The sequence below is a fragment of the Piliocolobus tephrosceles genome, chromosome 17 (assembly GCF_002776525.5).
Source record: "Piliocolobus tephrosceles isolate RC106 chromosome 17, ASM277652v3, whole genome shotgun sequence".
Lineage (NCBI taxonomy): Eukaryota > Metazoa > Chordata > Mammalia > Primates > Cercopithecidae > Piliocolobus > Piliocolobus tephrosceles.
In genome coordinates, this window is record NC_045450.1 from 66787272 (window position 1) to 66809220 (window position 21949).

The 21949-nt window shown below is 41.6% G+C and overlaps 1 protein-coding gene across 1 annotated transcript in view; it reads left to right on the forward strand.

The window, feature by feature from the left end:
* The window catches only part of HSD17B2 (hydroxysteroid 17-beta dehydrogenase 2), a 64304-nt gene extending 43349 nt beyond the window's left edge, over positions 1 to 20955 (forward strand). Inside the window, exons 4-5 of the mRNA XM_023226846.2 lie at positions 13448 to 13585; positions 20513 to 20955. Of these exons, the coding sequence (XP_023082614.1) occupies positions 13448 to 13585; positions 20513 to 20874 (500 nt within the window). The 3' untranslated portion in view covers positions 20875 to 20955. The remainder of the gene's footprint in view (positions 1 to 13447; positions 13586 to 20512) is intronic.
* Positions 20956 to 21949: the final 994 nt, after the last annotated feature.

The window sequence follows — 21949 nt, forward strand, 5'->3', positions numbered from 1 at the left end:
ACTGGATATCCATATGCAAAAGAATGAAACTAGATCCCTGTCTCTCACCATATGAAAAAATCATATCAAAATGGATTCGATACTTAAATCTAAGACCTCAAACTATGAAACTATTGTACTATAAGAAAACATTAGGGAAACTCTCCAGGACATTGGAATTGGCAAAGTTTCTTGAGTAACACCCAACAAGCACAGGCAAATGAGATCACATCAAGTTAAAAAGCTTCTGCACAGCAAAGGATACAATCAACAAAGTGAAGAGACAACCCACAGAATGGGAGAAAATATTTGCAAACTACCCCTTTGACAAGGACTTAATAACCAGAAAATATAAGGAGCTCAAACAACTCTACAGGGAAAAAATCAAATAATCTCACTTAAAATGTACAAAAGATCTGAACAGACATTTCCCAAAAGAAGACAAGACATACAAATAGCAAACAAGCATATGAAAAGGTGCTCAATATCATTGATCATCAGAGAAATGCAAATCAAAATTACAACGAGATATGATCTCACCCCAGGAAAAATGACTTTCATCCAAAAGTGAGGCAGTAGCAAATGCTGGTAAGGATGTGGAGAAAGAGAACCCTTGTACACTGTTGGTGGCTGTGTAAGTTAGTACAACTGCTATGGAGAACAGCTCTAAAAATAGAGCTGCCATATTATCCAGCAATTCCACTGCTAGGTATGTACCCCACAAGAAAGGAAATCAATATATCAAAAAGATATCTGCACTCCTATGTGTGTTGCAGCACTGTTCACTATAGCCAACATTTGAAAGTCACCTAAATGTCCATCAACAGATGAGTGGATAAAGAAAATGTGGTACATATACATACAGTGGAGTCCTATTCAGCCATATAAAAGAATGAGATATTGTCATTTGCAATAACGTGGATGGAACTGGAAGTCATTATATTAAGTGAAATAACATAATGAGCATAAAGACAAACTTCACATGTTCTCATTTATTTGTGGGAGCTAAATTGAACTCATGGAGATAGAGCAGAATGATGGTTACCAGAGGCTGGGAAGAGTAGTAGAGAGAACTAAGGAGGGAGCGGTAGGAATGGTTAATGGGTACAAAAAATAGTTAGAAAGAATGAGTAAGATCTAGTATTTGATAGCACAACAGAGTGACAATAGTCAATAATAATTTAATTGTACATTTAAAAATAACTAAAAGAGTATAACTGGATTGTGTGTAACACAAAGGATAAACGCTTAAGGTGATGGAGACCCCATTTGCCCTCAAGTGATTGTTATGCATTGCATACTTGTATCAAAACATCTCATGTAGCCCATAAATATATACACTGACTATGTAACCACAAAATATTAAAAATTAAAGAAACAAAGCTCTGAAACGATCAGTTTTCCTCTGTGTTAGTTTGCTAGGGCTACCATAAGAAAATACAATAGACAGGGTGTCTTAAAAAAACAGAAATTTTTTTTCTCATAGTTCTGGAGGCTGGAAGTCCAAGACCAAGTTGTCGGCAGGGTTGGTTTCTCCTGAGCTCTCTCTTCTTGGCTTTCAGATGACCACCTTTTTGTTGTGTCCTCACATGGTCATCTCTCTGTCTGTTGCACTCCTGGTGTCTCTTCCTCTTCTTATAAGAATGGCAGTCATACTGAATTAGGGCCCCACTCCTATGATCCCATTTAACCATAATCATCTTTTTAAAGGTTCTATCTTCAAATACAGTCACGTTCCAAGACACTGGAGGTTAGGACTGCAACATATAAACTTTTCTGTGTGGTGGGGGGAACCATTCAGTCCATAACACTGTAATTGATAAGGAACAGGGGAATTCAGCAGAGAACACAGTAAGAGACTCTCTAGCACTTACTGGAGAGTTTTGTGAAACAATAGAAAAGATTTTGAACTGGAAAAGAAAAAACTAGAATGTAACGCAAGGATTAGAAAAGTCAAAGTATGTGTAAAAGGCAATATATAACCAACAAATCCACAGAAATTAACATCTAATGTGATACTGACTTGTTGATATATCTTTGGCAAAATTAATGTAATAGCAATTTTGGAAAACGTGCTTATTTGGGAGTTCATTGCTGTTATTTTCACTTTGAAGCAAGGTGCATGGAGGCAGAGAGGCAGTCAGTCACTAATAAGGGTTCCAGAAGAAGCACGTGGTTGCCCTGACCCACCAGATTGTCTTGAGTCTGGCAGCTCTGTCACCTTCTGAATGACAAGAATTTTGGTGGCATAGATTTATCATGGAACTTTGCACCAGACAGGAAAAACTGAGCTGGAATTGATGACTCAGTTCCAGTTATTCGTTGCTGCAGAGTAAATAACCGTGAAGAAACTATCTCAGTCTGCTGCGAGTAGGCAGCTGGTCTGGGAGGTAGAATAATGGGTCCTCAGAGACATACAGGTCTCAGTGTCTGCAACCTGTGAGCCTGTTACCTCACATGGCAAATGGGACTGTGCTCGTGTGATTGAGTGAAGGATCTTGAGATGAGGAGGTTATCCTGGATATTCTGGATGGATCTGATGCAATCACAAGGGTCCTTATAAGAAACAGGCATGAGGGTCAGAGTCAGAGAGAAACTGGAAGATGGTACCCAGCTGGCTTTGAAGATGGAGGAAGGGGCCAGAAACCAAGGAATGCAGGTGGCTTCTAGAAGCTGGAAAAGTTAAGGGAACTAGTTCTCCCCGAGAGCCTCCAGAAGGAGCATGACCCTGCTGACTCCTTGATTTTATCATAAGATAATAAATTTGTAATGTTTAAACTGCTAGGTTTGTAGTAATTTATTATAGCAGCTGTGGGAAAATAATGTGTCTGGTTTGACTTTAAACGAGCTCTGATTTACAACAAATCACATGCACCTAATTACCGATTCCAAACATTTTTCTTTTTTCCCTCAAATTTAAACTTCATTCCTCCCAATCTTATGTAATTCAGGTCTCCATGAACACTTTCTCCTCATTCTTTACACCATGTTGAAGGAACACTTAGCACTTTATCGCATTCCAAAAAGGCAGAGCCAACTCCAGAAAATGCAGATTTTACTGGAGATTCCATATACCACAAAGCACCATTTAATGCAAATTCCCTTTAGATTTTTTTTTTTTCCTCCTTCCGAAGATGTTCAGTTGCCAGCCACCTCACCTGGTTACTTCCCCCTCCCTGTCCTTCCTGGCTCCCAAATCTCCGCGGTTTCTTTCCTTATCTTTCCCTCTCCTTCCTTCCCCCATAACCACACGTTCATATCACATCCACCTACTCTTAGCTGCTCAATAAACTAAACACTTCCATTGGATCTGCCCTCCTTGGAAGGCAAGAGGTGTGCAGAATAGAAGAAAAAATTATTGCAAATCGTGTTTGCTGTTCATTTCTCTGCTCTATTCCCCTCCTCTCTGGAACTCTCACAAACAAACTGAAGCTGTCCCGCATGAACTTCCCTAACTTCTCCTCGTTCCTTCTGTTGTCACTCATTCTCCTCTTCAGCCTTTCCTCCTTCTTCCTCCCGACTAACTCCTTCTCTCTCCCTGGGCCTTTCATTCTACCCCAGGCTATGTTCTAAGAATGATTCCTCCCCAGACTCTCAATCCTTTTCTCCTTGAGCTGGGCTGGGAGCCAGGAGGGCGGGGCTCTCCTCTCCACTTCCTGGTTGGGTGACACTCCTGGAAAACCCGAGGTCCTATAGCCTCTCTAAGCTCCACTTTTGTCCCCATAAAGGCAATAAGAGTGGATGAATAAGAGGAGGAAATAAGACCACATAGGGGCGTTCTGAGGCTTAAATCAAATAATTCTCATAAAGTTCTTAGCATAGATGCTCATGTGTAGTATGTCTTCCCTGAAGGCTGTGAGTTATTATTTTTATTAATGGATACTGCCCCGTACTTGTTTATTTTTTAATTTTAATTTTAAATTCTGAGGTACATGTATTTTCCATTGCAGCCCTATTCACAATAGCAAAGACATGGAATCAACCCAAATGCCCATCGATGATAGATTAAAGAAAATGTGGTACATATACAGCATGGAATACTATGCAGGCATAAAAAGGAATGAGATCACATCCTTTGCAGGGACATGGATGGAGCTGGAATCCATTATCCTTAGCAACCTAACGCAGGCACAGAAAACCAAATACCGCATGTCCTCACTTGTAAGTGGGAGCTGAACGGTGAGAGCTTCTTTTACCCTTTTCCCCTGAGCTCCTTCAAAAGCTAGGTGACTTGCAGCCTCTACTTCTCGACAACCTCATTAATCCATTAAAGTTTGGCTCCTTCATTTTCTGTTAAAGACTGCTCAGTTCCCTGTGCCCACTGGCCACTTCTTACTCTCCTTGCTGTCTCTATCAGGCAGAATTTCCACGCCCTCTCCTGACCTTCTACCTGGTTGTCCAGCCTCAGTGAGAAGTTCCATGTGCCTCTCATTTGGGCAGAGGCAGCCAGAGTTTGAACGTACACATTGCTTAAAAGGATGTTTGTCTGAAAGTTGAAACTCCCAAAACGTTCTCCTCAATAGGGTTCTTTGCAGCTTTTTGAATATGCATATAAGTATAACCACATTTTAAAAATCCATTCATCAGTTGATGGACATTTAGGTTCTTTCCAATTCTGGGCTATTATGAACAATGCTTCTCTGAATATTTTTTGTGCAAGTTTTTGTGTGGACACTGTAAATTTTATGTAAGGGTTAGCTATTATTTCTATCACTTTCTGTGTCCTTGGGAAAGTCACTTAAACTCTCTACACTTTAGTGTTTTCGTTTTTTAAAATGAGGTTCCTGAGGATAACACTAGAATCTACCTCCTGTGACAGCTGTGACCATTAAATACATTTAGAGCTGATGTTAAAACACTCAGAACAGTGCTTGGCATATAGTAGATATCTAATAAATATTAAGAGTTATTATGAAGGATCCACTACATTTCAGGCATTTGTTGAATGCTCTCAGGTATATGACCCCAATAACCTCTCTAATGTTGCTATCCTCATTTTGCAGTTATAAAAACCAAAGTCAGAAGGATTCAGTGACTGGTCTGTAAGCTAGAACTTGAATTTGAACTTGAGTTTCATATTCTGACTCACTAAGCCACCTCCTTCCTTGGTGACTCAGTGTAACCATATGTTACCACCACATCAAACACAAGACCAAAGGGTCTCAGATGCTCTTCCCAGTGGTACCTTATTGGCCATTTTTTGCTTTCTGCTAGCTCCACTGTTAGATGCTTGTTCCAGTCTAACTCCCATTCTTGTGTGGAAATAAAGTCAACATAACCCATGTCTTCTCAATACACTCCTACGGGTGGGAAGTTCCAAGAGTGGGATGGGGAGAAACATTACTTCTTTAAGTTCTTCTCTAAGAAATACAATCTAGAGTCAACCATGTCCTTCCCTCCGATGTCCTTCCCTCCTACATATTCCATCCCTAAAGAAAGGAACACGAAAGGGAAAGAGTAAGATACATCATGTAGGAATACAGGTAAGAATCTTCTAGGGTGCCAGGCAAGCAGAATGAAGACAGACTGCCCGGGTTTTAATCCTGTCTTTACCAATGACAACTGCATGACCTTGGGAACAGTTCTGAACCTCTGAGTTGCAGCCTCCTCATTTTAAGATGAGGATAATAGTATTTGCTTCTTCTGGGGACCATGGAGAGATGAGATGAAATAACGCATGTTTAAGCATCAGCCTTGAGCTTGGCATGCAGTGAATGGCCCAGTAGCATTGGCAACCCAAAAACCATCAACCACGAGGATCTGGGGCAGCAGCTGACAGGAGACTTGTCCCCATTGTAATAACATGTTGATTATCCCTCCCACACAAATATCATAGCTCTTTAACATAAATCCCAGCAAGCCAGTTAGATAAATATTTAACCAAGGATCAGAGGCACGGGAGGCAACTCTGACGGTACAAAGGGCAGTTGGAAAATCTTTTGTTTGAGAGGCCTAAAAGCGCCAGTTTTCCTCTTCAGAAATGTTTGCGTAAACACTCGTGTGCAATTGCATGTTATGCTTGAAAACCAGCCCTTCTAAAATGACCCAGGCCTCAGAGATTTTGTGTCATTTTGGCTTAAATCTTGCTCTTTGATTACTAGCTGGGTGACCTGGGTCAGGTTACCTTACTTGTCTGTCTCTATCTTCAAATGATGGTCATGTAGCACCTGAGTCCAGGGCAATATTTCTCAACCTTGGCACTACTGGCATTTTGGTGGGGAGAATTCTTTCTCTAGGGGGACTGTCCTGTGCATTATGGAGTATTAACGGCATATGTGTCCCTGACCCATTAGACAATAGTAGCACCCACTCCTAGTTGTGACACATCTTCAGATATTTCCCATGATCACTGGGGTACAAAATCACCCCCAACTGAAAACCTCTGATCTTGACTGCAGATTTAAATGCACCGCGGGTTCTGAGTGCTTAGCACAGTCACTGGTATATAGGAAGTACCCCAGTCAAAGGGACCTCTCCACTGAGAGACAGTAATCACAGTTGTCTGCCACGTCAAGCTGTTTTTTTTTGTTGTTGTTTTTTTTTAGTTTTCATATTTTTATTTTTTTAACCTAGGATTAGAGGAAGTGGGAAACAACTCTAATGGTAAAAAGGACAGTTGGAAAATTGTTCTGTCTGAGGCCCAAAACCTTTTTCAGGCCCTCATGCTATGCTTGAATAAGAAGAGTTGAAAATAAAGCCCTCTGAAACAGATCTCCCTCTGTTGCCCAGGCTGGAGTGCAGTGGCATGATTGTAGCTTATATAACCTTGAACTCCTGGGCTCAAGCAATAATCCCACTTCACTTTCCTGAGTAGCTGGGAATACAGGCATATGCCATCACATCTGCTTATTTATTTTGCCATGGGGTCTCACTGTGTTGCCTAGGATGGTCTTGAACTCCTGGCTTCAAACAATCATCTTGTCTTGGCCTCCCATTGTGTTGGGATCATAGGCATGAGCTACTGAGTCCAGCCCAAGCTGTTTAAAATACATCAAAATTACTTTACACCAAAGCAAGCAATCTTAGAGATTCTTACAAGTCTACAAATTAAAGGATCTAATGGAGTTCACAGTTTCAGCCTTGAGTTCTGTCTCAGTCCAGACTGTGGGATAATTCCTGGACTTTTCCTTGCTGAGCGAGCTGCCTTAAAAGAATCATTTGGCAAGTCATTCAGCCAGTCCCTCAGTTGCTCAGTGGCAAAACAGGAAGCCAAGGCTGAGATTTTCTTCCCTGACACTCTGCAGGGCGCTTGTGGGACAAGGGGGAAGGTGGGTAGAGCAAGACTGAGTGAACTTCCTTGTGCTGGGTTGTGTGAGAGATTTACATGCCTACATGTAATTTGAACCCTGCAAGAACTGCCAATATTAGACCATGTCTTACCTATGAAATGGCAGTATTGTATGGTTTAATCTCAAAGATCCAACCTTACCATTAATGTTTAAGATGACATAAGATGAAATAAATATAGGTGTCCAAGATGTCCATTCTAACATCCACAGAATGCAGATATTAATTAATTTTCTAGATCAAGCACTCTGTAACCCAAGTTTGTATAGCTGGTAAGTGATAAACTCAGGATTTGAACCAGGGTCTGTTTTACTCCAAGTACTATGTGCTTTCTACTTTTCCAGGCTGTTAAGCAAGAACATGTAAGATAAGCAGGGGCATAAAATACAAACCCTAACTCTGGTCTGTTTAAATGGTAATTAGGAAGTGTTGGCAATTTAGGGCTGTCTCTTACTCCATTGCTTCTCAATACTGACATATGTGGGCATCACTTGGAGATCTTGCTAAAAGGTAGAATCTGACTGGATTGGTCTGGGTGGGGCCTAACATTCTGCAAATCTATAACTAGTTCCTGAGTGATGTTGGTGGTACTAATCCCCAGACCACATTTTCAAGCTTTAGCTGCATCAGAATCACCAGAGGCCTTCTAAATACACAATGGCTGGAAATCAAACCTCAATAAGATAACATACCTCCTAAGATGGCTATAATGAAAAACCACCATCATATAACATACACCCTAAGATGGCTATAATAATAATAATAAAACACAGAAAAAACACATGTTGGTGAGAATGTGGAGAAACTGGAACCCTCTTATACTACTGGTAGAAATATAAAATGGTTCAGTGCATGTGGAAAACATTTGGCAGTTCCTCAGTAAGTTAAACTTAGAATTACTGTGTGACCTAGCAATTCTACTCCTAGGTGTATATGTAAGAGATAGAAAACAGGTGTTCAAACAAAAACTTGTACATAGATGGGCATAGCAACATTATTCGTAATAGCCAAAGGTATAAACAATTCAAGTAGACATAAACGGGTCACTGGATAAATAAAATGTGGCATATCCATATAAAGGAATAGTTTTCAGCTTTACAAAGAGTGAAGTACTGATACATGCTACAACATGAATGAACCTTGAAAACATGATGCTAAGTACACATACGGTGGGGAGAGACAGGGTCTCCACAATTCTTTCGTAAGCTTCAGAATGATAACTTCAAATCCCTTATTTTTAGCCCACTGTCAACAATATACCACAATGTAAAGGAAAGAAAATGACCACCAGAATAATCAACAAAATGAATGCTGAATTTATTCCCTTGCCAGGTAAGGGAACACAGCGCAGGGAACAAATTGACTGAATAGTTCACAGAGGCATGTGGGGGAATATGACTTAGAAGAGGGGATGATTTTCATGCCCACGCTAAGTAAGGATAGCAAGTATGCAGTCCAGGTCTAGGAAGAGCGGGAAGAGTCCATAGTTCTGTACCTTATTGGTTAAGACAGGTCCTGTTGTTGACTACGTATGTTAGTCTGCTCAGACTGCCACAATAAAATATCATGAATCGGGTGGCCTAAAGGACATAAATTTATTTTCTCACAGTTATGCAGTTTAGAAGTACCAGATCAAAATGCCAGCATGGTTGGTTTTCTGGTGAGGGCTTTATTCCTGGTTTACAGACAGCTACCTTCTTGCTGTGTCCTCACATAACCCTTCCTTGGTGCGTGTTCAAGGAGAGAGTGTGAAGTATCTGGTGTCTCTTCTTACAAGGACACTAATTCTGTTGGATCAGGGGCCTCATCTTTCTGATCTCATTTAACTTTACTTTTTTAGAGTCCTCATTTCCAAATACAGCTATCCTGAGGATTAGGGCTTTGAGATAGGAATTTTTTGGAAACACACACATTAAGTGAATAACAAGGAGTGTTCTCTTAAGTTACCTAATATTAGGTTATTCCAAGTGTCTGAGTAATGCAAGAGGAATAAGTTACATGGATCTGCTATACAACATTGTGCCAGTAGTTAACAATGCTGTATTTCACACTTAAAAAAATTGTTACGAAGGTAGAACTCATATTAAGTGTTTTTACCTTGATAAAATTAAAAGTTAAATTAAAAAATTAAAGGCTGTAACTGGACAGACAATGAAGGGGTATGTAAGGTCAGAAAGCCTTGAGGCACAGTGGCTCTTAATCAGCAACCTTGGACACCTATATTTATCTCATCTTACGTCATCTTAAGCATTAACAGCAAGATTGGATCTATGAGGTTGAACCATATAATACTACCATTTCATAGGTAAGACATGGTCTAATATTGGCAGTTCTTGCAGCATTCAAAATAATGCAAAAGATAAATGAGTCTTAAATGTTTGATTCAAAGCATGCTTTTTGTTTAGATTGTTAATGTAGTATATGATCTACTCTCAAACAAACTTCATATGTCATAGTCATTGTCTTAGTCTGTTTTGTGTTGCTATAACAGGATACCACAGACTGGGTAATTTATAATGAACAGAAATTGATTGGCTCTTGGTTCTAGAGGCTGGGCAGTCCAAGATCAAAGGGGTGGCATCTCATGAGGGTCTTTTGCTATGTTGTTCCACAGCAAAAGGTAGAAGGGCAAGAGAGAATGAGAAAGAGAAAGAGAGTAAAAGGGGGCCAAACTCCCCCTTTTATGATGAACCCACTCTCAAGATAATGGCATTAATCCATTCATCCCATCCTCAAGGCCTAATCACCTCTTGGTACACCCCACCTCCTAACACTGGGGAGGTGTTGCATTGGGGATTAAGTTTCAACGTACGCTTTTGGAGGGACACATTCAAACCACAGCACTTATCCATAAGGCAGTGCATTATCACGAAAGCTCATGTGCACAAATATGTGACAAAACCCTAATGCAATAGTTCAAGATGTAATATTCAAAAGATTGCTTGAATAAGTATTAAGTGTAGATTCTGATTCAGTGGGTCCAGGGTGGCTCTCAGTAATCTACATAATAAACAACAGCTGCTGGAGATTCTGAAGCAGGTGCACTTATTACTCTGAGAAACCATGAACATATGGAGCCTTTTGGGCTATTAAGATATTATTTTGAAAAGCCTGAGTACCACTAATACTAGGAAGCCCTTATATGGAGCTTACTTTGTGCCAGGCACTATTCTTTTTTTTTTTTTTTATTATACTTTAAGTTCTAGGGTACATGTGCATAACGTGCAGGTTTGTTACATATGTATACATGTGCCATGTTGGTGTGCTGCACCCATCAACTCGTCAGCACCCATCAATTCATCATTTATATCAGGTATAACTCCCCAGTGCAATCCCTCCCCCCTCCCCCCTCCCCATGATAGGCCCCAGTGTGTGATGTTCCCCTTCCCGAGTCCAAGTGAGCTCATTGTTCAGTTCCCACCTATGAGTGAGAACATGCGGTGTTTGGTTTTCTCTTCTTGTGATAGTTTGCTAAGAATGATGGTTTCCAGCTGCATCCATGTCCCTACAAAGGACGCAAACTCATCCTTTTTTATGGCTGCATAGTATTCCATGGTGTATATGTGCCACATTTTCTTAATCCAGTCTGTCACTGATGGACATTTGGGTTGATTCCAAGTCTTTGCTATTGTGAATCAGGCACTATTCTAATATATTATTAATTTAACTTTCACAACGATCCTATGATGCTTGTACTATCACTATTCTTCATTTGCAAATAAAAAGGCAGAGGCCAAATATAAAGTGACTCTCCTGATAACAGGTGGCTAATCAATGGTCAAGCTAGGATTTGAATGCAGTCAGTGTTGGCTCCTCTGCTCACCTGTTTGCCTTCTATCTGACCAACCTTCATCATCTGTAAAGGTCATGGAGAAGTGAGAACTCTGGCTAACCCCATAAACTGGGGTTGCCACACAGCCCACACTGTGACTTTGAACAAGTTGCTTTAACCTCTTTGGCCTCTCTTACTAGTAATAGATAGGAGTTGGATTTCAAACACTAAGATTTCATGAAAGTATAAATCACTTACATAAAAATCCGCTGGCCATCTGTGGCAAGATTAACCAGTTTAATGAGACCCTGCTTGATGCCAGACATTGTGTTAAAATTACATCAGTTAAGCCTTGGGACCTTTTGTTTTAAGTGACAGGGCCAAACTCCAACTTAGCTTAAACCAAAAATGGAAGAGGAGTTTACTAGCTCACCAATTGTCTGAGAGACAACAAATTACTAGCTCATCAGTTGTCTGAGAGAGATTATAAATAAGCTCAATGGTATCTCTTCTTAAAAGGGCACTAATCCCTCTCATCACGAGGGCTCCACCCTCAGGACTTAATTACCTTCCAAAGGCCCCATCTCCAAATACCATCACACTAGGAGTTTGGGCTTCAAAATATGAGTTTTGATGGGGGTGGGCACAATGTTCATAGCACCCCCACCTTTCAGGTCACCACTGATCTGTTTTACTAGAGATTAATTTGCGTTTCCTAGAACTTTACATGAAGGGAATTATACCAAAGAATACACACCCTTTTTGTTTGGCTCTCTGACTGTCCATAATTGTTTTGAGACATCCATGTTGTTACATGTATCAAGCTCATTTCCTTCGATGGCTAAGTTGTGTTCCATTATATGGCTGGACCACAGTTTGCTTGTCTATTCACCCAGTGGATGCTTCTTTGACTTGGGAAATCTTTGCCAAGACTGGGAGCCCTGTTGTTATGGGTCTAGTCTTCCTATGAGACTTCATGAGGCACTGTGAGCTCTCACTGTCTTTGCTCCTTCATAACTTCAGTGTCTTCCTGCTGAGGACCACCAGGAATGCACCTCAATTCATAGTCTAGGGCTGCTGTCACAAATCACCACAAACGGAGTGGCTTAAAACATCAGAAATTTATTCTTTCATAGTTCTGGAAGCCAGATGTCTAAACCAAGTGTTAGCAGGGCTGTGCTCCTTCTTGAGAGTCTGGGAGAGAATCTGTCCTCGCCTGTTTCAGCTACTGGTGGCCCTAGATGTGCCTTGGCTTGTGCGACACAACCCCAATCTCTGCTTCCATCTTCACATGGCCTTCTCCTTTGTGTCTTCTCTTTTTCTGTCTCTGATAAGGACATGCATCATTAATGAGATTTAGGGCCCATCATAGTCCAGGATGGTCTTTTGTAGAGATCCTTGCCTCAATGACATCTGCAGAGACTCTTATTCCAAGTAGATCACTCCCTTTCCTGGCTTCCTTTGGTCTTGCCTTCCATTACTTCCTTATAGCTGGTCCAGTGACAAACTCAGTTTAAGGCTCAATCTAACCAACTTCTGAGCTAAATACGATTTAGGTGGGATACAGAGCATCTGCTCTAGCCCTAGAATAAGTCCTTTCTCACACCCTCTTACAGAGATGCCCCACCATTCCCCATGATGCACATTATTCCTCATTGCAACAAGTATTGAGCCCAATCGGTTCAACTATAGGTGTTGTAGTAGGTTGAATAGTGGACTCTCCTCCCCTGAAAAAGATATGTTTACCAGGAACCTCAGAAGGCAGGTTGGTCAGGCTAGAAGATCAGGGCCTGGTCAGTAGATGCTCTTCATCTTACCTAAATTACTTTTTTTTTTTTTTTTTTGAGACGGAGTTTCACTCTGTCACCAGGCTGGAGTGCAGTGGCGTGATCCCAGCTCACTGTAACCTCTGCCCTCTGGGGTCCAAGTGATTCTTATGTCTCAGTCTCATGAGTAGCTGGGATTACAGGTATGCATCACCACACCCGGCAAATTTTTGTATTTTTAGTAGAGACGGAGCTTCACCATGTCGGCCGGGTTGGTCTCGAACTCCTGACCTCAGGGGATCCACCCACTTCGGCTTCCCACAGTGTTGAGATTACAGGCGTGAGCCACCGCAGCCAGCCCTAAATTACATTTTGCTTAGGAGTTGGGCAAGATTGAGCCTTCAACTTGGTTTGTCATCCTACCAGCTGCAATAGGGGACCAAGGAGGGCAGAAGCAAATGAAGCTACTCTGTGGGAATGAGCAAGAACATTGCTCACCTGGGCTCAGGGGCCCTTGTCTGCCTTTGTCTGCCCAAGTCACTGATACCAGTTCCTGGCATACAGTAGATGCCGATTAAATATTTATTGGATGAACAAATGAACATATCTAACTTTACTTCTTTTTCTCTCTTTATTCCCATAGGAGGGGCCCCAATGGCAAAGTTGGCATCTTATAGCTCATCAAAGGCGGCTGTGACCATGTTCTCATCAATTATGAGAATCGAGCTTTCCAAGTGGGGAATTAAAGTTGTTTCCATCCAACCTGGAGGCTTCCGAACAAGTAGGTTTCTGAGCCCAAGAACCTGTGATGTTCATTCTGAAAGGAACCCTGAAGGTCCTCTTGGTCTGACAGAGCGCACATTGAACCCCTCAGTGTTGTCAAAGATGAGCACAGCCAGACATCAGTTAAAGTGGTGAAAACAGGTTTGATTCAGTAACTGCTGACTGTAGGGGAAAGAGCTAAGCTCCATTTTGATTTGTGCAAAGGTGTTTTAAATATTTCAAAAGGAGAATGAGGGAGAGGGGAAAGTGGGGCTCAGTAAGTCAGATTAGTGAAAAAGCATAAGGGTCCATCAGTGTCCATGCAGAGGGGCCAGCTTGACAATAAAGGAAGTCCAGATTCTGTCTTCCCACAGAGACTGAGAAACAGAGGTCTGATCTTTCTGCATGATTCAATTCCAAAGGAATGGCTCTCAGATCCTGGAGAGAAATGCTTCTGCATTGCAAGAGCTATATATTTACAATTTAAAGTTCTTTTTTAGTAAGTATTTCAGGAAAGGGAAGTCAGGGACCTCTCAGGGATGTGTTGGCTAGAACAAATAGTAAAATTTTCTGGCAAGGCTGATCCTTCTCAGGCAGGTATTTTAGTGAGGGACTGGTGTCATCCAAGGGACAGGGCCTTATACTGTTAGAAACGGCGCTGGAGTTTGGTTAAGTCTCTTAGTGCAAGGGGTTGGGATGGGATTGTCATGTGTACAGAGTTCTCCAGCTCTCAGGGTCCACCCAGCAGGACTTGGGATGGGTGGGCCTCTTCTAAGTGTCAGGCTTTCCATGTATGGCTTCACCCCTGCTTCCTTTCACAAAGGAAATGCATTGGCTCATAAGTCATCAGCAAGCAGAGGCCACACTGGGTTAGAACCCTGGTCCCCTGGTGCCTGCTCTGAGCAGGTCCCTTCTAGGACACACACTCCCTTCCTCGTTGGTAGAGTTGTATTTGGTCTTTGGGAACGCAGCTCAAAAATGATCCCTAACTGACTCTCACCAAATTTGATTATTTTCATTGCCCCACCCAAACCTGTTTAACAATATATAATCCATTAGTTTCATATGAGATTTCTTTATTTAGCTTGAGCGCTTATTTTCATCTAAAAGTTTGAGCAGATACCTGGAGTAACATTTATTAGTCTTTTGTTTCCATTGGCCAAGAAGGTTTCCTTCCCCAGCTTCTTTATATTTCAGAAACAATATTTTTCTCCTTCCCTCTAAAGAATATGACCCACCTCCCCTCCACTCCAAGCAGAGATGGCCATTCTCTCCACTCACCTCCCTGCATATCTGAATTCTGGGCAGAGGCAGCCTACCCCAAGGCTCAGTCTTTAGTTACGGGCCATCAAACATTTCATTGATGATTCAAGTGAAGATATAAAAAGTATGTCTAATAAAAGACCACAGACTGGAAGGTATTGCTAAACACACTAAAGAACAAACCCTAAAGGTTTGAATGTTATCCCAAATCCAAAAGATAAAATCTATACAGAAACATTGAAATCTTGGCTTGAAACACTTGGTAGCTGAGAACCTCCTAAGGTTGTAGAGGGGGTACAAGACTCAGAGAAAGGGACAGAGACCCAGAGAAAGGGAAATGGGTCACCAGGATGAGAGGCAGGACTGGAGCGATAAAAATGCAGAGAAGATGAAGTCTTGAGAGGGGTTACCCACTTGGGGACTCCTTGGGTGGGGAGGAGAATTGAGGAGAGGTGATAGAGAAGAGAGATGGGTCAGAGGTGAAGCCAAATGTCCTGGTTGGACTGAGAGACTGGGTTACAGAGAGAGGAAAGCTGGTTGACAGCTGGTGGAAGAGGGAAACGGTGAATTTGATTTTGAATCTGGCAGGAGGATTGAGGGTTTGGTGACAGAGCCCAAAGAGAATTCCAACACACAGATGTAAAATTCCGTTTAGACGAGAGAGCAATCCTGCAGTTAAGTTATGATTTTGGAGATTCAACATAATTGCTATGTATAGTAGTTCTGGAGAGCTGTTCTTACCAGGCACTGGGATACCCACTTACCATACATTCTTTACTGATGTTGATCTTATATTTTAAAATCGAGAAATACATAAACAGAAAAAAGCATTATACACACATGGTTCAAAAAATTATTATAAACACTCTTGTACTTAACACCCAGATAAAAAAAATAAAACATTACCAACACCCAGAAGCCCCTACACGATCCTCTACCATCACAGCCCTCTCCAACCACCCAATAGGTAATCGCCTCTTACTTTTTGTAATGATCATTGATTTGCTTTTCTTTGTAGAGTTATATCCATCCCAATCAATAGCATTTGACTTTAACTGCTTCTGCGCTTTGAATGGAATCAATATGTATGTATCCTTTTGTGTCTGGCTTCCTTCACTAAACATTCTCATTTGACAGTTTATCTCCACTGTGTGTAGCTGTAGTCCACTCATTTCATTGCTGTGTAGTATTCTGTGAATATGCCATGATTTTCTACTGTTGATGGCATGTTTGTGCCCCTTCTAGTTTGAACAAGTATGAACAATGCAGCTATGAACTTTCTGGCACATGTACTTTGTTTTTTGTGTGCTTGAATTGTTCCTATGACACATGCTCCAGAGTGAAGTTGTTACCGGAAAGGGCTCCTGATCCAGATCCCAAGAGAGGGTTTTCGGATCTTGCATGAGAAAGAATTTGGGGTGAGTTCATAGAGTAAAGTGAAAGCAAGTTTATCAAGAAAGTAAAGGAACAAAAGAATGCCTATTTCTTAGGTACAGCAGCAGCATTGACTGCTTGACTGAGTATACTTATAGTTGTTTCTTCATTATATTTTAGACAAGGGGTGAATTATTCGTGTGTTTTCTGGGAAAGTGGAAGGGATGACCAGGAACTGTGGGTTCCTCCCCCTTTTAGACCATACAGAGCAACTTCTGGACATTGCCATGGCATTTATAAACTGTCATGGCGCTGGTGAGAGTGTCTTTTAGCATGGTAATGCATTATAAGTAGCATATAATGAGCAGTGAGGATGACCAGAGGTCACTTTTGTCACCGTCTTGATTTTGGTCGGTTTTGGTTGGCTGCTTTACCACATCCTGTTTTATCAGCAGGGTTATTATGACTTGTATCTTGTGATACCAATCCTGCCAACCTCCTAGCTAATCCTGTGATTAAGAATGCCGAACCTCCAGGGAAGGCAGCCCAGCGGGTCTCATTCTCATCTTACCCAGCCCCTATTCAAGATGGAGTTACTCTGGTTCAAATGCCTCTGAAAGAATGACCAGATCACAGTTTTCCTGGCTTCAGCTTTACTGAATCATACCAACCTGTTTTCTAAAATATTGCTCCAATTTATACCTCCATCCTTTCTATGTATACTCCAATCACCACAACTTTGAGGAGCAGGTTTCACTGACATTATTCTCCTGGTGATGGTGCTGAGCTGGGGTGGATAACATGCCCTAGGGTGGGGATCTGGTACCCCACATACACCGTGATGGTGGGAAATTCGAGATCAGATCCCAAGATGCAGTGCCTGGGTTCTTCCTTTTAAATCAGGCTGCCCCCAGTTTAAAGTTATTTGATGAGCTCTCTGAAGGCAAGAAGCCCAAGAGCAGAAGCAGAGAACTCATGTTTGGAGAATGAAACTTCATACTTATACTTATTTGAAGGTGGGGGCAAGAAAAGGAATCTGTAGGGACACAGATAAGGAGCTTCTGAAGACATTCTAAGAGACATTCCAGATTTTTTTGGTGCCCTGAAATAAGATAGCTAAATCATACTGCATGCTAGATTAGCAGATTTTAAGTGCTTTATGTGCATTATCTCCCTTAATCCTCACCTATGAAGTAGGCATCATAATATCCCCATCTTGCAGTGAGAAAATGGAGACTCAGAGAAGTTAAGGAAGTTCCAAAGCCATAGAGCTGATGGGAGGCAGAGATGGGATTTTGATACAGGTCATATCAATAACTTCATTGTGTGTAGCACCAAAGTGGCATGGGATGGATGGGTAGGGCGAGTGTGTCAAAAGTGGGAGATGATGATGGACTGATGGCAAAAGACTGATGGTTTTGTCACTCTCAAAGAGAGCTTTGGGGACTCTGGATAGGGTACCCACAAGAGTGGCCAGAAAGTCCATGAGGTGTTTAGCGAAGGAGGAGGTGGAAAGGAAAAGGAACCCCCAGCCTATGAAGACAGGGACGGGGAGAGGTAGCAGGAGGAATACTAGCTCACGAAAACATGTTTTTCAGGACCTAAAAGCCTCCAGAGTCATTGTCAGGATAATCATTTCTTTAAGCACAGTGTGTGCCTTCCTGAAAAGAAAGGAGCAATTGAAACTCCATTTGCATTTCCATGAGTATAACTGGATTTTACTGGCCCACATTTCCAAGTAAGCACCCCTCCTTCTCCGCAGTCCTGATATCCAAGAGTCACCCAAGCTAGCAAGGGTTCATCCCCACAGCTATCTGAGCAACCAAGCACTTTGCAGGAGCGAGCGTGGGAGACTGCAACCTTTTTGGAAAGTAATCTGGCAGTAGCTATTAAAATTCAAAATGAACGTGCCTTTGACCAGGCTGTACTCTGAGGACTCTTGCTTACAGAAGTAAAGCCAAAGTACAAACGAATAGGTCGTGAAAGTCTATTTACTGCGGCAGCGCTTGCAATGCTGAAACCTATAGGAACAACTGGAAGGTCGTTGGATAGGGAAGTGGTTGGCTAAAAGCTGTTCAATGGGAAATTCTGTTGCTCTGGTTTAATCTACAGACATTGACAAGAAGGGAGGTCTGTGATTTATTACTAAGTCAAAACAAATTCATGGAAAATATAAATACTATAGTATGATCCTTTTTGTTATTGTTATTTCTTGGTTTAAAAAAATAAATCAAATTCTTCTACATGTATGTATGTTTGTAATGAACAAGGAAGGAATGTAGAAGTGCACACAAAACTGTTAGTTACCGTAGAGGAGATTAATTTTTAAAATACGCACATCTCCTTATTATTCACTTTATATAATGAGGAGGCAGAGCTGCTACATTTTAAAGTAAACAAATTCTTTAATTTTATATAATAAGCAGGTATTGCCTTTATTTAAAATATATATTTATACTTAATCATATGTAATTTGTGTATTAAAATTTAAATATATGTGTAAATTATATTAAAATTACATTTCATATATTTTTAAAAACATCAATGAAAAGTATATCTACTAAATAGATTAAATTTTTAAAATTCTGTATTTTATTTATTTGTTTATATATTTTGAGACGGAGTCTCATTCTGTCACCCAGGCTGGAGTGCAGTGGTATGATCTCAGCTCACTGTAACCTCTGCCTCCTGGGTTCAAGCAATTCTCCCTGCTTCAGCCTCCCAAGTAGCTGGGATTCCAGGTACCCACCACAATACCCAGCTAATTTTTGTATTTTTTAGTAGAGACAGGGTTTCACTGTGTTGGCTAGGCTGGTCTTGAACTCCTGACCTCAGGTGATCCACCTACCTGGGCCTCCCAAAGTGCTGGGATTGCAGGCATGAGCCACCATGCCCAGCCTAAAATCCTGCATTTAATTTTAAATATAAAGGTAGACATTACTTCTATATTGAAAAAATTATATGTATATATGTTTATATGAGTGTATATATACTATATTATATACAGTATATATTATATTGTAGACATTACATGATATATTATACATGTAATAGTCACCAAAAGACATGAGTGTTTGTGGCAGCAGCATTTGTAAAGGCCCAGTTGAAAACAAGCACAGTGTCCATCACAGTATAGCGGATAAATAATTCGTGGCATTTTGATGCAATGGAATACTATGCTGAAAGGAGAATCAACACACATAACATAATGTTGAATAAAGAAGCTGATGCTAAACGATGAGTACTATTCATATGATTCAATTTATATAATGTTCAAAACCAGCCAAAATGAATCTATCCTGTTAATCAGGAAAATGGTTACTGAGAAGTGGGCTGAGAGGAGAGACTTTCAAGGCTGGTCCTGTTCTGTTTTTTTCCCCCCCTTTTTCTTTTCTTAAAATTGGAGTGTAGCTCTGTTGCCCAGGCTGGAGTGCAGTGGTGCAGTCATATAACGGCTCACTGCATCCTCCAACTTGTAGGCTCAAGGGTCCTCCTGCCTCAGTCTCTCGAATAGCTGGTACTACAAGTGAGCACCATTGTGCCCAGCTAAATTTCTGTGTATATGTCCATGTCTATGTATATGTGTGTGTGTGTGTGTGTGTGTGTGTGTGTATATTTTAGAGATGGGATCTCGCTGTTGCCCAGGCTGATCTTGAACTACTAGGCTCAAGTGATTCCCCTTCCTGGGCCTCCCAAAGTGCTGAGATTACAGATATGAGTCACTGCGCCCAGCCCTGTTTTGTTCTTGATCCGTTTGCTGGTCACATGGGCTACCAGTTTGGAAAAATCCAATCATGTGTGCACTTTTCTGTATGTAGGTTTAGAAGTGATAATAAATGCCGTTATAAAGCACACATTTTAAAAGGTATTTGCAGGCCGGGCATGGTGGCTCACACCTGAAATTCCAGCACTTTGAGAGACCGAGGTGGGCAGATCACTTGAGGTCAGTAGTTCAAGACCAGCCTGGCCAACAGGGCGAAACCCCATCTCTACTAAAAATACAAAAATTAGCCGGGCATGGTGGTGGATGCCTGTAATCCCAGCTACTCAGGAGGCTGAGGCAGGAGAATCGCTTCAACTCAGGAGGCAGAGGTTGCAGTGGGTTGAGATCACACCACTGCACTCCAGCCTGAGTGACAGAGCAAGACTCTGTCTCACAAAAATAAATAAATAAATAAATAAATAAATAAATAAATAAATAAATAAAGTGGCATTTGCAAAGGCCCATCCTTCCCAACAGAGACGAGTGCCTGCTCCCTGACTTCTTTGGCCTTCCCAGGATCTGACTCTTCCTTTCCTTTCGCCCCAGGTATCGCAGGCACGAGTGACAAGTGGGAAAAGCTGGAGAAGGACATTCTGGACCACCTACCCGCTGAGGTTCAGGAAGACTACGGCCAGGACTACATCTTATCGCAGAGGAATTTCCTCCTACTCATCAACTCGAAGGCCAGCACGGACTTCTCTCCGGTGCTGCGGGACATCCAGCATGCTATCTCAGCGAAGAGCCCCTTTGCCTATTACACGCCAGGGAAAGGCGCTTACTTGTGGCTCTGTCTTGCTTTCTATTTGCCTATTGGCATATATAATTACTTGATTGAAAGAAATTCTGGCAAAGACGAGCCCATGCCCAGAGCTCTGAGCATGCCTGACTATAAGAGGAAGGCCACCTAGGCAATGGAAGACCTCAAAGAAGTGGGAATGTCATAGTCTTGAAAGGGAAACTGGGTTTCTCATTAAAGTTGTTTCCTACTCTGCATTGTCTGTGAAATTCATTGATTGAATAATACTTTGTAGTGAGAAGGCTGCAGAGTAGCAACAGCCTCATGGAGAATGTTAATTGAGCTCCTACTATGCACCAGATACACTGCAGATATTCTTTCATCTAGTTCACATCAGAGAATTGAGGTGGGTATCTTTGCCCCTACTTAATATAATCAGAGAGATTTCTTGTCACACGCTAGCAAAAGGCAGGGCCAGAATTCAAATCCTGGGTTGAACTCCACTGCCTGCCAAGAGAAGAAGAAGAGACAGAGAGAGATGAGGGGAAAGAGAGAGGGAAGGGAAGGAGGAGGCAGAAATGGCAAGGGCAACAGTCTAATGGATCCTCCAAGTCTTCCTGACTGTGCATTGATATTCTGTAACTACTACACCCAAGGTATTGGATTCACGGTAAATCATCAGGGCTTTGTTCTCTTCCTTCCTCTTTTTTTCCTCTACCAGGAACTCTGGAGACAATAGGATAAGGTCTCCCATCTCAAACAGAACCCGGGAGACCTCTTGGCAGATCTAGGGAATGTGGCTGACTGGTTTAGGGCCCATAGTAACCATCACTGTTACCCCCATCTGAGCATACTGGGATGGAAAAGTCAGTATCATTACCTGGAAGAGCTTAGTGGAAGGGAGCAATGTCAGATAATTATAGAGGTATGGCCAAAGTCAGTTTGGTGTGGCAAAAGGGGAGGAGTTGGTGAGCAGAGGGTGCATAAAGGGAACCAGAATACCTTGTTCATTGCAAACCTCTCTGTTCCATTTTCTTTCCAGAATGTGGAGACTCTTTTTCTGTTTTCCTTGGCGATTTCTTGAGAGTATATACCATGACACTGCTCTGCAATTTTCTCTCAGAGAAAATAAATAGCCATATAGCAAGATAAATACTTATAAAATACTAACACGATATGTTTTTAATGGCTAGTCATAGTGACAGCCCAGTGGCTCTCCACCATTCTTTCAGAGCAGAATGGAAAGA